The 15,181-nt window shown below is 45.2% G+C and overlaps 1 protein-coding gene across 4 annotated transcripts in view; it reads right to left on the reverse strand.

The window, feature by feature from the left end:
- Positions 1-1,186: 1,186 nt before the first annotated feature.
- Positions 1,187-15,181, reverse strand: part of LOC138298780 (zinc finger protein 211-like) — a 199,726-nt gene continuing 185,731 nt past the window's right edge. For all 4 annotated transcript variants that reach the window (XM_069236904.1, XM_069236903.1, XM_069236902.1 and 1 more), the window contains one exon: positions 1,187-3,740. In XM_069236904.1, the coding sequence (XP_069093005.1) occupies positions 2,920-3,740 (821 nt within the window). In that variant the 3' untranslated portion in view covers positions 1,187-2,919. The remainder of the gene's footprint in view (positions 3,741-15,181) is intronic.

Here is a 15,181-nt window from a genome sequence, read left to right on the forward strand (position 1 = left end):
ATGATGAGTGCACACTGGTGATTCAAAGATATGTGTACGATGTATAAGAAACAATTTAGAAATGGCAATTAGTTTTTAGGAAAAATAAGGAAACAAATCCCAGACCTTCCAATGGTAGTGGTCTGCTGAGAACATAGCAGTCGAAAAAACGAAAATAAAATCAATAAACTGCTGCAGTTGTTTCTATAGGTACCATAGTTGGGACTATATCAAATGAGGATGTAGCTGGGTTACATACAATTTATTATGGGTCAATGTTTTTGATATGTGGCATTTGAAGGATGTTAAGAGTACCATGGTGAAATTGCAGTTTTGTTTTTTGGGGGGATTAGTTGCACTCTTGTGCTTGCAATGGGCAAGTAATAAATAGCTAGTTATGCTGAGAACTATTAACTGCAACTATGTTATGTGAATCTCAGATTCAAGTTTGGGTCTAAATAGGATAAAACACTTGGATTATTTCCTTTTGGATGTGTGCATGATTAAGTCCTTGTTATATTTTTAACAGTGCTTTTCTTTCAGTACAGATTTTCCACTTAACAAAAATGCTTCTTCCTTTTTGCTTTTGGACAGGGCAATGTGTTTGCTGTAAGGAGTGACCAGTGAGGTACCAAGTGGATAACATACAGGAAAGCCTTTCAAAGGCCGCTTAGGGACAGTAAGAGAGCAAGCAATGTCTTTAAGGACCCCTCACATGGTCTGTTCCTGTGCTGTGGAATTTGCAGCAATGTATATTTTTTCTAAATGTGTTTATTCAGTGGATGATGATTCTAAAGCTCTCCTACCAAATATGTTTTTATAAAGCTTAAAACTCTAGTGAAACAGTATAGAAGAAATTGCAGAAGAAATATAATTAAAAGAATAGAGAAAGGAAATGGCAAGAAAAGTAGAACAAAGGCACAAAATTAATTAGGACAATAAAGTAGTTATATATAAGGTAGGACGTGCATTATGAAGTACTCGCCAGCAAAAGAGGAAAATAGCATCTAGAATTGTTAAAAGCTTAGCAAGTTGTACGCTGCATAGCCTGGATGTATTTGTATGTTGCATTATTTTTAATATGTTTAATTCTATAGCATAAATTGACTGCTGTTTGATACTAGGTGTCTGGAAGCTGTCTTGGGTGCTAGCATTTTTTGCACACTATAAATAAAATGAACTACACTAATCTCCTTGGTTGTGGAAAGCAGGTTTGGGATGCAGAGCTCAACAAATAGAAGAACCTGGAGATTATCAACTGTCAAAATGACTGAATGGAAGTTTATACAAAACGTACAGTATCACCATTCTCTCATATACAAACTGCAGACGTTGGAGCAGGTGGTTGGATGACAGCGTGGACCACAGCTGTGATCATCAGTGAGTCTGTATTTCATCATGGAGCAAAGGCACAGAACAACACAGCTGCCCTGCTCTCCTACTGCTGTTGGACAAGTTCATGGCAATAACATGCTATAAAGGTCTCGAGAAACTGACAAATTCAAGGTCTGTTGAGGTGAAGATGCCACAAAAAGCCAGCGTCTGAGTAAACATCTGGGTTCAGAACTGAAGTGCCTGTTACGCGACACAACAAAACAGACCCCTTCTGTGACAGCAAACGCTACAGTTTTACAAGGAAGTGTCAGTGTTCAGGCTAATAGCGGAGAAGGTAGGCCACGTAAAAAAAACATCAAGGTAACAAATGGCTCTGCCCCAGCAGTTTAAAAAAATATAAATTTTGTCACATTACTACCAATGAAGAACTCTCTTTCTGAACTACTTTTCATAGGAACTGAATGGTGCTTCCAAGGATCAATCATGCAGAAAGGGAGACGGGTATTTTGAGTTTTGGCGGCTGCATGGCATCTACCATACATAGGTGGATTTGAGTTTATTCTAATGTGTTTACTCTAAATAAGGCAGTAAGGACACACAAGCTATTTTGTCTGATGTCTTGCATCTGCCAAACTCTAAATAACCCCCTTGGTCTTCTATGTCATAGATTACTGGTTAAAGAAATCCTACGTCTGAGGCTACTGGCTGAAGAAGTACTGTGGCCTGTCTTTCAGGATTTATATCTGAGGTTATTTGTGTGTCTGGTTAAGGAGTACAATGCCATACATTTCCCATGATCCGTTCACTTTACTGTTTCTTATGTTTTTCCACTTCCTTTTATTGCTTCAGTGGGACCGAAGTGTAGTGCAGCCCACCACATCAATCACAGTTATATTTATGATGTTTGGAAACATTTCAAAAGCAGAAAACAATCTATTCACAAGACCTGCAGCTTTAACCTTTTTTAAAAGGGTGTTGAAACCTCATGGCCAGTTTGGTTTAAAGCTCGTTGTTTGCTAAAACCGGATACACAGGTTTTTCATCTTATAACCTGTTTATTGTTCTGTGACCTATTCTGAGGTGGCAATAAGTATACATTTGAGACTGAAACATTATGTTTTTTCTTTTTCCTTTTGAGTCTCTCTGGGGAAGGAGAAAGAGCTTTTCTAATTCGGTTTAAATGTTTATACATGTGCTGTTTGCTTGTCAGGGCATTTTGATAACTTCAGAATTATTTTTCATTTTTGGTTGTCCCCAGCTCCCAATTCGTCAGACTTTTAGAACTGAATGATTTTGTATTTTCTTCTCTAGTTGCTTCAAGGTACTGTCACTGGCTTGATTGCAAGTCTCAGAGCCCCATTTTTTCAGCCTTCAGTTGTTCACAGTTTTTTTCCAGAGCTTTAAAGTGTGCGATTTTGGAGCCTTCTCTGGCACTGCCGGGTGCCCATCACATCCAGAAGGCTTGCCACCATTAAAACCTCCGTTTCCTAACCCAATAGCCTCTCTTATGGCGAGCATCTTTCCACCTAATTTTGCGTTCACCTATTTTTGCTTGCTTAGACATGGCAAAGCGTTTTTACAATCAGTTACACCTAAGACATGTCTTCAGTTCAAAGATGACAATGAAGTATTCACTCTTCTCCTCTTTCCAATGTGTGTTCTTTTGTGTCTAATAAGATGTCCTCGTCGATTGAATCTTTTGCCACATTCAACACACTGAAAGGGTCTCTCTCCAGTGTGTATTCGCTGGTGCCGAATAAGATTTGCAACATCACTAAAACGTTTGCCACACTGACTGCATGTGTAAGGCTTCTCCCCAGTGTGTATTCGCTGATGTGTTGTCAGGGTTTGTAGCTGTCTGAAACTCTTCCCACATTCACTGCAATTATAGGGTTTCTCGCCAGTATGCAGGCGTTTATGGTTGGTCAGGGTCTGCGACTGCCTAAAACTCTTTCCGCAGTCACTGCACACATGGGGTCTCCCACCCACGTGTGCATTATGAGTTTTAGGCTGCATGCTCTTCTTCTTACATTCATTGCATGTATTTACTAACTCTTCGTTAATATACTGCTGTTGTGGATTATCGTTTTCGGACTGACTAAAAAACTGTCCACATTGACCACATTTGCATAGTTTTAATCCAGTGTGCATTGTATGATGTAAACCGAAGCCTGTGGGTTCACTAAAACTCTTGTCAGTTTCAGTTAGGATAAATGGCCTTGATCCTGTGCAGGCCCTCCCATGCACAGCAAGGTCTAGCCCGTGGCTGAAACTGTCATATTCAGTGCATTCATACTCCTTTTCCACAGAATGGATGCCAGCATTTAACTTGGGACTGACATTGCCGCCACGTTCATTGTTTCGATGCCTTCTGTCCCAGCTCTTTAATTGTTGTGATTCGGTGGGGATTACAGGCATGTCGACACCTACGCAAAAGACACAAACAATTAATTCCTATACTAATTTATGGCTATACTTTTAACACTTGAAAGATCACAGTCTTTTTGGTGCAGTAATAACTCACCTAATAAATACAGATGCTGTTTAGTGCAGAATTTACAATGTGTGATATTAACAAATCATTCCGTTTTTATTCCGCTGCACAAGTCCTGTGATTTTTATCTGGTAAAAATGAGGTATAGAAACACTCACAAGTGTGGTAATGTCTACGAAAACAACCAGAGATCCTAAACTAGGGCATGTGAAGGTACGACTGACCGGCATCGCGATGCTATATTAGTAGCAGACTGCGAACCACATAAACAGGTGCAGCAAACATTTTGGAATCCAAATTCGGGGGCAGACATTTGATTGTGCTCAAGTAGGGATTCCCCGTGACTTGTAATGAGTCTGCCAACATAGTGTATTTAAATAAGGGCTAGATCTTTAACACAAATTATGCAGTCATTCTCCTGCTTCATTTATTCACTTATCTAACCTTTCAAACACTGCTGAAAAAAGGATACTATAATGAAGCAATGACCACCGAAGAAAAAACATTTTCGCGTCCACCCTGCTGCTGAAATTTTTTGTATTCTACTGAAGAAAGTGGACACAGTAGTCACTTACACAAGCCATTTCTGTTAGGATTTCATCTGCAATTAAGTAGCCGTATGGCAAAACTAATTCCCCATCTCCAAGACACGCTCGACCACAACTTTCTCCCTGGACAGCCTTGCAGCAATCAAACGTATATGACTAACCCTAGCATGATACACGGAACACACGTGCAAAGATGACATCCCAGTTACATACTTCATTGTGGCAGAAGCCCTTGCATGGATCAGCGAGCACTCTTCATACCTTTGTTTAACACATTATTACAACCCCTGCAATGTGAATTTTCGTAGGTTAGTTCACGGTTCCACACAATAGTCTGACTAATTTCTTCCGAAACATCTCAGCAGACACATAAAAGAGCACTAAACACCCAACCACAGCCTAAATGTGATCCCTATGGATCACGAGCACAGGACAATTCTGGTTGGTGCTAATATGGAAAATCAACCAACGACATCAACTTGGCCATACCTCATCACTCACAGTTATACTTCTGCAATCTCAATAAAAGTAAAAATGGTAGGCTACTGCTGTGACCCTCCCATCCACTAATCAAAGTTAAGACTGCTTGACTGCACAGGTGTGCCAAGTAGTGCAGTCCTTTTGCAATGCAATGAAAACCTTCGACCACTACTGCACACATAATTGGAGTCACTATGATAGCCCATAACTCAGCCTTATAGGGATATCTGCAAAAAAAAAGAGAAAGACTGGGTTGACATTAAGACAGCGCAAACCTCAGCTGCTAGAATGGCAGAGAACATGAATAAAAACACCCCACATTGCTTGGATAAGCTACAAACTATTGTTAAGAGAGCTTCCAGCGGAACACATCATTTTACTGGGTTAAACCATGCTGCTTTGTATTACTGTAAAGAGGTCATAATTTAGTTTCCTCCATTTCAACTTAAAATAGTTTAAAACTAATTTCTGTTCTAGGACCTTGAGAACTATTTTTTATAGATAGAACAAAGGGCTGGTTATTTCTTTTAATGTGCACAACATTTTATTGTTAGTATTTTTATGTTTCGAATTTCGACTGACAAATGGGTATACTCCCTACGATTTGGCATTTCATGTGCATGTTATTTATTTCATGTTATGGTGATCAGTGTAATAGTTGCAGACCTATGGTCCTGAGCCGCAAAATTACTATTAAAAGAAGTCACTGTCGACACCTGCCACGTTATTTCCAGCTGTGGCTTTTGGGAAAAGTGAAAGTGTCCTAACCAGCTGTGGAAAAATGCAAGAATAGATGTAATCCTATTTAACTTCACTGCATCTTGATGGCTTCAATCCCTTCTTTTCCTGAAATGCTCAATTTCTTGACTTCCACACTGACCCTCTTCACTCGGCCAGGGATTCTGTTTACAAAAAAGTGAAAACAGCTTGGTTGCAAATCAGCTTTCATTGCAAGATTAAATCCCTCATTCGCGCTGCAGTGTTCAAAACTCGCATAGAAGTCCTCGACCACTCTCGTGTTGACAGAAGAAACACTCTTGTAGGTGGTCTTCCCGACATCATTTTCCACATTCTCAAGGCTGCCTTATGCGAAGAAGCTTGTCTTATTATTGGGGAGTGAAAATGTCATCACTTTACCCGGACCTTTCCGAATCTCCACTGGCCATCCATCCTAGCCTTCATCCAACTTTAACCCGCGTGCATCACTGAAAGAGCCTTGCAGACTCACAAACACACACCTGGCCGAAGGACTCTCCCCGGCTGTTTCCGTTCACATGACATTTAACACAAACCACAAGATCCTAACAGAAAACAAGCAGTCCGTCTCTTTCGCCTCCACTTTGCAACAATTGTTACACCCCGCCCCACCTGAAGAGGGGCCCTTGCTTTTAAACTTTGAAATCAAAATATCTCTTTTTCTATGTTCACCCTAGCCCAGTAATCCTATTCCTGCCCAGTCTTCTAATGCTTTGGCATATGATTATTTCTCTAATGCTTTATACTTTTCTGCTTTGTCTGGTCTCTTCCAAATAACTCAAAAGCGGTTGCGCTTCCATAAAGATTGTATTTTTGCATATTTTTACAAAAAAGCCCCACCATCATGTATTTATTTATTTTTGCTAAACTTTCTTTCCCGTATACTTTTTATTCTGTCTCCCTCCCACACTACATCATAAGTATATCTCTTTCTCATCCGACAGCCATTTTATCCTCTGTTCTTCTGCCATTGTAAACTTCCTTCAGGGGGCTATCTCTGCAAGTCTGATCTTATTTACTGTTATGCTGCGTAAAGCTCTGAGTTCCCCCTTGGGGCTGGTCTGTACCCGTGCTTAATTTGTAAATAAAAAGGTGCCGGTGCCCAAAGCCCTTCTCTTAAACACGTGGCTACTGCAATTAAATGAGCGAACACGGAATACTGAGGAAGCGTCATCTTGAAGACACCTCTGGCCTCTTCAATCCACTTAAAGCCACTCCCTGCCACTTCAGCTCACTCTTGCAGCTTTCTGCTTTCTCCTTTTGTGACACTTTTTCTTTTTTTCTCTTCCTCCGTCTTTCCCACATGTGTCTGTTGCTCTCAGTAAATGCTTGAGGTAAAAAAATAAGTTGCAGCCCTCAAAAATAAGTGCCGGTGCTCCTCACCAGAAACAACAAGCATAAATTAAGCACAAATTAAGCACTGGTCTGTACTATCTAAATACCCAAAATACAGAAAATAAAACAGGAACATTAAGAAGGACATAAACATTTAGCTTCAAGAATGTGTAGAATATAACCTTATAGGGGCCTATTCACAAACTGCATTTTGTAGTACTACTCATACACTACAAAATGCTATTGACAAACCTATGTGCAGAAGTCTACGCCTCACCTGTCTTATGTGCAAAGATCTCTGCCCCAACTGCGGGGGGATATGTCGGAGGGATGGCAGGATAGGGCAGCTGGTAAATGGGGAATACTTTCTACTAAATGTGAGGGGTTTAGCAGGAAAAGGGAGGGGTTAAGGAAGGACTAGAGAAGGGTGCAGGGGGAGGCACCTCCCTACAGAAGAGTAAGATCACTGCTGCTTACAAAGAACACTTCAATAGTAATGTCAACCAAAAAGGACCCAAAACAGAACTAAATGTGTTTCAGCCCAGACCTGGAGTAGGTCCAGCTCTACACACAGCCATCCACTGATACTGCAATGGAGACAGGGACTAAAAATAAAACCCTCTATGAAATAATGTTGAAATAAATTATTAGTTTTCTAATTTACATACATATAAGTTATAGTTTAAACAATATAAATAAAAATTGTATTATAAAATATTCTAATAATCCTTTCTGATTTTAAAATAAATGTAACTTTGTTAAATTTAAATCAATTATATCTCTATCTATAAAAATGTAACAAATAATTTAAATTTAATTTAATATTCTTACATTCATTAAATATATAATTCAAAGTTCCTTTAATAATTCTGTAGCATTTGTTTAAACTTTTTTCACATTTAAAATAAATATATAAAATTAGTTTACATTAATAATTAACATAAAAAGGAGAATGTTACCCTGTGAGCTTCTATTCATAGTGTCTAGCGTTGCGGATTCAGAGGCTACGCACACTCCTGCCTTCTAGTGCTGGGCCCAGATTTTGCACGCTGTTTGTCTTGAGGAAATCTTTTACTGTCTACATCATGTCTCCATCTCCTCGCGGTAATGCGCATGTTCAACAGCTCCTTTGTTAGATTATGTTTTCCTACCATGTGGAGAGCGAAGGTATAGTCTGCTAGGCTTGTGTTTGCTGTTAAACATGTTTTAATTTTGAGTTTATCTGACACCATCTCACAACTGGCAGGGAGTCTGGAGTGTGCATGTGAATCTGCAGCACTACACGCTACAAATAGATGCTCAAAGGGTAAGTAACATACTCCATTCACAGCATATGTTAGCTGCATAGACTGTGAAGTAGTACTCCTCTTGCGGTGGCTATAGGCATTAGATGGTGTATTTGCTTGAAATAATGTGCATAGACCTGTTAGTCCCACCAGAGATTGTTGTCTGGTGTGTACATCCACACAGTAGTGTTTGGTGAACAAGTGTGGGTTTGTCCAGGTAGCTGCTCTGCAAATGTCTGTTAGAGGGATAGCCCCTAAGAAGGCCATTGATGCTCTCTTTTTCCTTGTAGAGTGAGCCCTTGGAGCTGTGGGCAGGACTATTTTTGCTTTTATGTAGCAAATTTAGATGCATTTAACAATCCATCTCACAATGCCTGCTTTTGAGATGGCCCTACCTTTCCTTGGGTTTGAAAAAGCTACAAATAGTTGTTGTGTTTTAAAAAGGTTTGGTTCTTCCCACATAGTACGAGGGCCCTTTTAGCATTGAGTGTATGTAGTGCCCTTTCTGCCACAGTCTCTGGTTTTGTGAAGAAAACTGGCAGATTGAGAGTCTTGATCCAAGTATAAAGGTGAGATTACTTTTGGCAAACACCTTGGGTTTGTGCATAGTCAAACTTTTGCCTTAGAAAACCTGGAAGTAAGGCACCTCTATAGTTAGTGCATGCAGTTCGCTAACTTTCCTTAGCGATGTAATTGCAACAAAAAAAAGTCACTTTCCATGATACAAATTGCAATGTGCATGAATGCATGGGTTCAAAAGGTCAGGAAATTAGTTGTGTTAACACTATGTTTAGGTTTCATGATGGTACAGGTGGTGTGCATGTGGGAATTACTGTTTTTAGTCCCTCCATGAAAGCTTTTATTACTAGTATCCGAAAAAGAGATCGATATGGTCTGTTTTAACCGGTTCTGTGCCTTGGACGAGATCATCTCGTCCAAGGCTACAGTTCCCCTGTGCCTTGGACGAGATCATCTCGTCCATGGCACAGGGGAACTTAGGGGCGCGCTAGCGCGCCCCCGTGCACCCCCCTCCCCCCCCCCCCCCCAAGTCGGGATGGAAGGGGAAGACCTTCCCCTTCCACCCCCGACCCCCCCCACCCCTCCCTGTGACGTCAGTGCGCGAGCGCACGCTGATTTGTCACAGGGGCCTCCCTAGTCACGCTGGAAGCTCTGCTTCCAGCGCGATTGAAAAAGAAATGCAAAAGCATTTCTTTTTCAATCACTTGGGAGGCCCGCAGGGGCTTCAAAGGGAAGGAAAAGTATTTCCTTCCCTTTGAAGTCCCTCCGAGGGTTTCAAAAGCCGGATTGCTTGCAATCCGGCTTTTGAAACCCCATTAGACACCAGGGATTTTTTTTTTTATTGAAACTGACAAAAGGGAGCGACCCCGTGGGCAAGGGTCGCTCCCAGGGGGGGGCATTTTTTTGAGAAGGCCTTTTATGCCCCCAGGGGGGGCAGAAACCTCTAGGCACCAGGGACCATTTTTTTTTTTTTATGTTTCATTTCTTTTTTTTTTTGGTGGGGAGCGACCCCTTAGGCAAGGGTCGCTCCCCTTGGGGGAAAATTATATTTTGGCCATTTTGATGAGGCCAATCTGCCCCCAAGGGGGGTAGAAACCACTAGACACCAGGGAGTTTTTTCTTTGCGTGAATTTCACGCAAAGGGAGCGACCCCTTAGGCAAGGGTCGCTCCCTGGGGGGGGGGGGGGCAATTTATTTTAGGCCATTTCTGCCCCCCCTGGGGGCAGATCGGCCTATTATTAGTCTGACCTGCCCACAGGGGGGGCAGAAACCTCTAGGCGCCAGGGCAAATTTTTTTTTTGTGTTTTTTTTTTGTTGTTGTTTCTTTTTTTTTTTTAGAGATGGGCAGCGACCCGTCAGGCAAGGGTCGCTCCCCTGGGGGGCAAATTGTATTTAGACCATTTCTGCCCCCCTGGGGGCAGATTGGCCGATTTTAGGTCAATCTGCCCCCAAGGGGGCAGAAACCACCAGGCACCGGGGATTTGTTTTGTGGCGCCAATGTCATGCAGGGGGAGCGACCCGGGGGGGGGGGCTGGGGGGTGGAAATTTATTTTAGGCCATTTCGGCCCCCAGGGGGGGGCAGAACCCTCAGGGCACCAGGGCAAATTTTTTTGTTGTGTTTTTTTTTTTTTTTTTGTTTGTTTTTTTCGAGATGGGGAGCGACCCATCAGGCAAGGGTCGCTCCCCTGGGGGGCAAATTGTATTTAGGCCATTTCTGCCCCCCTTGGGGGCAGATTGGCTGATTTTAGGTCAATCTGCCCCCAAGGGGGCAGAAACCACTAGGCACCTGGGATTTGTTTTTTGGCGCCAATGTCACGCAGGGAGAGCGACCCTGTAGGCAAGGGTCGCTCCCGGGGGGTGGGGCTGGGGGGGGCAAATTTATTTTAGGCCATTTCGGCCCCCCCGGGGGGCAGATCGGCCTATTATTAGGCCGAACTGCCCCAAGGGGGGGGCAGAACCCTCAGGGCACCAGGGCAAATTTTTTTGTTGTGTTTTTTATTTTGTTTGTTTGTTTTTTTAGAGATGGGGAGCGACCCATCAGGCAAGGGTCGCTCCCCTGGGGGGCAAATTGTATTTAGACCATTTCTGCCCCCCTGGGGGCAGATTGGCCAATTTTAGGTCAATCTGCCCCCAAGGGGGCAGAAACCACTAGGCACCGGGGATTTGTTTTTTGGCGCCAATGTCACACAGGGGGAGCGACCCCGTAGGCAAGGGTCACTCCCGGGGGGGGGGGTTGGGGGCTGTGGGGGGGGGCAAATTTATTTTAGGCCTTCGGCCTATTATTAGGCCGAACTGCCCCCAGGGGGGGGCAGAACCCTCAGGGCACCAGGGCAATTTTTTTTGTTGTGTTTTTTTTTTTTGTTGTTGTTTTTTTCGAGATGGGGAGCGACCCATCAGGCAAGGGTCGCTCCCCTGGGGGGCAAATTGTGTTTAGACCATTTCTGCCCCCCTGGGGGCAGATTGGCCAATTTTAGGTCAATCTGCCCCCAAGGGGGCAGAAACCACTAGGCACCGGGGATTTGTTTTTTGGCGCCAATGTCACGCAGGGGGAGCGACCCCGTAGGCAAGGGTCGCTCCGGGGGGGGGTGGGGTCTGGTGGGGGCAAATTTATTTTAGGCCATTTCTGCCCCCCCTGGGGGCAGATCGGCCTATTATTAGGCCGAACTGCCCCCAGGGGGGGGGGCAGAACCCTCAGGGCACCAGGGCAAATGTTTTTATTGTGTTTTTTATTTTGTTTGTTTGTTTTTTTCGAGATGGGGAGCGACCCATCAGGCAAGGGTCGCTCCCCTGGGGGGCAAATTGTATTTAGACCATTTCTGCCCCCCTGCGGGCAGATTGGCCAATTTTAGGTCAATCTGCCCCCAAGGGGGCAGAAACCACTAGGCACCGGGGATTTGTTTTTTGGCGCCAATGTCACGCAGGGGGAGCGACCCCGTAGGCAAGGGTCGCTCCCGGGAGGGGGGGGGGTGCGGGCTGGGGGGGGGGGGCAAATTTATTTTAGGCCATTTCGGCCCCCCCGGGGGGCAGATCGGCCTATTATTAGGCCGAACTGCCCCCGGGGGGGGGGGGCAGAACCCTCTAGGCGCCAGGGCAATTTTTTTTTTTGTGTTTTTTTTTTTTTTTTGTTTCTTTTTTTAGAGATGGGGAGCGACCCATCAGGCAAGGGTCGCTCCCCTGGGGGCAAATTGTATTTAGACCATTTCTGCCCCCCTGGGGGCAGATTGGCCAATTTTAGGTCAATCTGCCCCCAAGGGGGCAGAAACCACTAGGCCCCGGGGATTTGTTTTTTGGCGCCAATGTCACGCAGGGGGAGTGACCCCGTAGGCAAGGGTCGCTCCCGGGGGGGTTGGGGGCTGGGGGGGGGGGGCAAATTTATTTTAAGCCATTTCTACCCCCCCTGGGGGCAGATCGGCCTATTATTAGGCCGAACTGCCCCCAGGGGGGGGCAGAACCCTCAGGGCACCAGGGCAAATTTTTTTGCTGTGTTTTTTTTTTGTTTGTTTGTTTTTTTCGAGATGGGGAGCGACCCATCAGGCAAGGGTCGCTCCCCTGGGGGGCAAATTGTATTTAGGCCATTTCTGCCCCCCTTGGGGGCAGATTGGCCGATTTTAGGTCAATCTGCCCCCAAGGGGGCAGAAACCACTAGGCACCTGGGATTTGTTTTTTGGTGCCAATGTCACGCAGGGGGAGCGACCCCGTAGGCAAAGGTCGCTCCCGGGGGGGGGGGGGGGGGAAATTTATTTTAGCCCATTTCTGCCCCCCCGGGGGGCAGATCAGCCTATTATTAGGCCGAACTGCCCCCAGGGGGGCAGAACCCTCTAGGCACCAGGGCAAATTTTTTTGTTGTGTTTTTTTTTTTTTTTTTTGAGATGGGGAGCAATGGGGAGATGGGGAGGCAAGGGTCGCTCCCCTGGGGGGCAAATTGTATTTAGGCCATTTCTGCCCCACTGGGGGCAGAAACCACTAGGCACCTGGGATTTGTTTTTTGGCGCCAATGTCACGCAGGGGGAGCGACCCCGTAGGCAAGGGTCGCTCCCGGGGGGGGCAAATTTATGTTAGGGCATTTCTGCCCCCCCCTCCCGGGGCCGGCTGAGCTAGAGGCCAAACTCCACAGGTAGGCACTTTGCAAAAAACACCTCTGTTTTCTGTGAAAAAATATGTTCTGTCCACGTTGTGTTTTGGGCCATTTCCTTTCGTGGGCGCTAGGCCTACCCACAGAAGTGAGGTACCATTTTTATTGAGAGACTTAGGGGAACGCTGGGTGGAAGGAAATTTGTGGCTCCTCTCAGATTCCAGAACTTTCTGCCACTGAAATGTGAGGAACATGTGTTTTTTTAGCCACATTTTGAGGTTTGCAAAGGATTCTGGGTAACAGAACCTGGTCCGAGCCCCGCAAGTCACCCCTCCTTGGATTCCCCTAGGTCTCTAGTTTTCAGAAATGCACAGGTTTGGTAGGTTTCCCTAGGTGCCGGCTGAGCTACAGGCCAAAATCCACAGGTAGGCACTGTTTTCTTTCAAAAAATGGGATGTGTCCACGTTGCGTTTTGGGGTGTTTCCTGTTGCGGGCGCTAGGCCTACCCACGCAAGTGAGGTATCATTTTTATCGAGAGACTTGGGGGAACGCTGGGTGGAAGGAAATTTGTGGCTCCTCTCAGATTCCAGAACTTTCTGCCACAGAAATGAGAGGAACATGTGTTTTTTTAGCCAAATTTTGAGGTTTGCAAAGGATTCTGGGTAACAGAACCTGGTCCAAGCCCCGCAAGTCACCCCTCCTTGGATTCCCCTAGGTCTCTAGTTTTCAGAAATGCACAGGTTTGGTAGGTTTCCCTAGGTGCCGGCTGAGCTAGAGGCCAAAATCTAGAGGTAGGCACTTCGCAAAAAACACCTCTGTTTTCTTCCAAAATTTTGGATGTGTCCACGTTGCGCTTTGGGGTGTTTCCTGTCGCCGGCGCTAGGCCTACCCACACAAGTGAGGTATCATTTTTATCGGGAGACTTGGGGGAACGCTGGGTGGAAGGAAATTTGTGGCTCCTCTCCGATTCCAGAACTTTCTGCCACAGAAATGTGAGGAACATGTGTTTTTTTAGCCAAATTTTGAGGTTTGCAAAGGATTCTGGGTAACAGAACCTGGTCCGAGCCCCGCAAGTCACCCCATCTTGGATTCCCCTAGGTCCCTAGTTTTCAGAAATGCACAGGTTTGGTAGGTTTCCCTAGGTGCCGGCTGAGCTAGAGGCCAAAATCTACAGGTAGGCACTTCGCAAAAAACACCTCTGTTTTCCTCCAAAATTTTGGACGTGTCCACGTTGCGCTTTGGGGTGTTTCCTGTCGCCGGCGCTAGGCCTACCCACGCAAGTGAGGTATCATTTTTATCGGGAGACTTGGGGGAACGCTGGGTGGAAGGAAATTTGTGGCTCCTCTCAGATTCCAGAACTTTCTGCCACAGAAATGTGAGGAACATGTGTTTATTTACCCAAATTTTGAGGTTTGCAAAGGATTCTGGGTAACAGAACCTGGTCCGAGCCCCGCAAGTCACCCCATCTTGGATTCCCCTAGGTCTCTAGTTTTCAGAAATGCACAGGTTTGGTAGGTTTCCCTAGGTGCCGGCTGAGCTAGAGGCCAAAATCTACAGGTAGGCACTTCGCAAAAAACACCTCTGTTTTCTTCCAAAATTTGGGACGTGTCCACGTTGCGCTTTGGGGTGTTTCCTGTCGCCGGCGCTAGGCCTACCCACGCAAGTGAGGTATCATTTTTATCGGGAGACTTGGGGGAACGCTGGGTGGAAGGAAATTTGTGGCTCCTCTCAGATTCCAGAACTTTCTGCCACAGAAATGTGAGGAACATGTGTTTTTTTAGCCAAATTTTGAGGTTTGCAAAGGATTCTGGGTAACAGAACCTGGTCTGAGCCCCGCAAGTCACCCCTCCTTGGATTCCCCTAGGTCTCTAGTTTTCAGAAATGCACAGGTTCGGTAGGTTTCCCTAGGTGCCGGCTGAGCTAGAGGCCAAAATCTACAGGTAGGCACTTCCAAAAACACACCTCTGTTTTCTTCCAAAATTTTGGATGTTTCCTCGTTGCGCTTTGGGGCGTTTCCTGTCGCGGGCGCTAGGCCTACCCACGCAAGTGAGGTATCATTTTTATCGGGAGACTTGGGGGAACCCTGGGTGGAAGGAAATTTGTGGCTCCTCTCAGATTCCAGAACTTTCTGCCACAGAAATGTGAGGAACATGTGTTTTTTTAGCCAAATTTTGAGGTTTGCAAAGGATTCTGGGTAACAGAACCTGGTTCGAGCCCCGCAAGTCACCCCATCTTGGATTCCCCTAGGTCTCTAGTTTTCAGAAATGCACAGGTTTGGTAGGTTTCCCTAGGTGCCGGCTGAGCTAGAGGCCAAAATCTACAGGTAGGCACTTCGCAAAAAACACCTCTGTTTTCCTCCAAAATTTTGGACGTGTCC

This window comes from Pleurodeles waltl, chromosome 1_2 (assembly GCF_031143425.1).
Source record: "Pleurodeles waltl isolate 20211129_DDA chromosome 1_2, aPleWal1.hap1.20221129, whole genome shotgun sequence".
NCBI lineage: Eukaryota > Metazoa > Chordata > Amphibia > Caudata > Salamandridae > Pleurodeles > Pleurodeles waltl.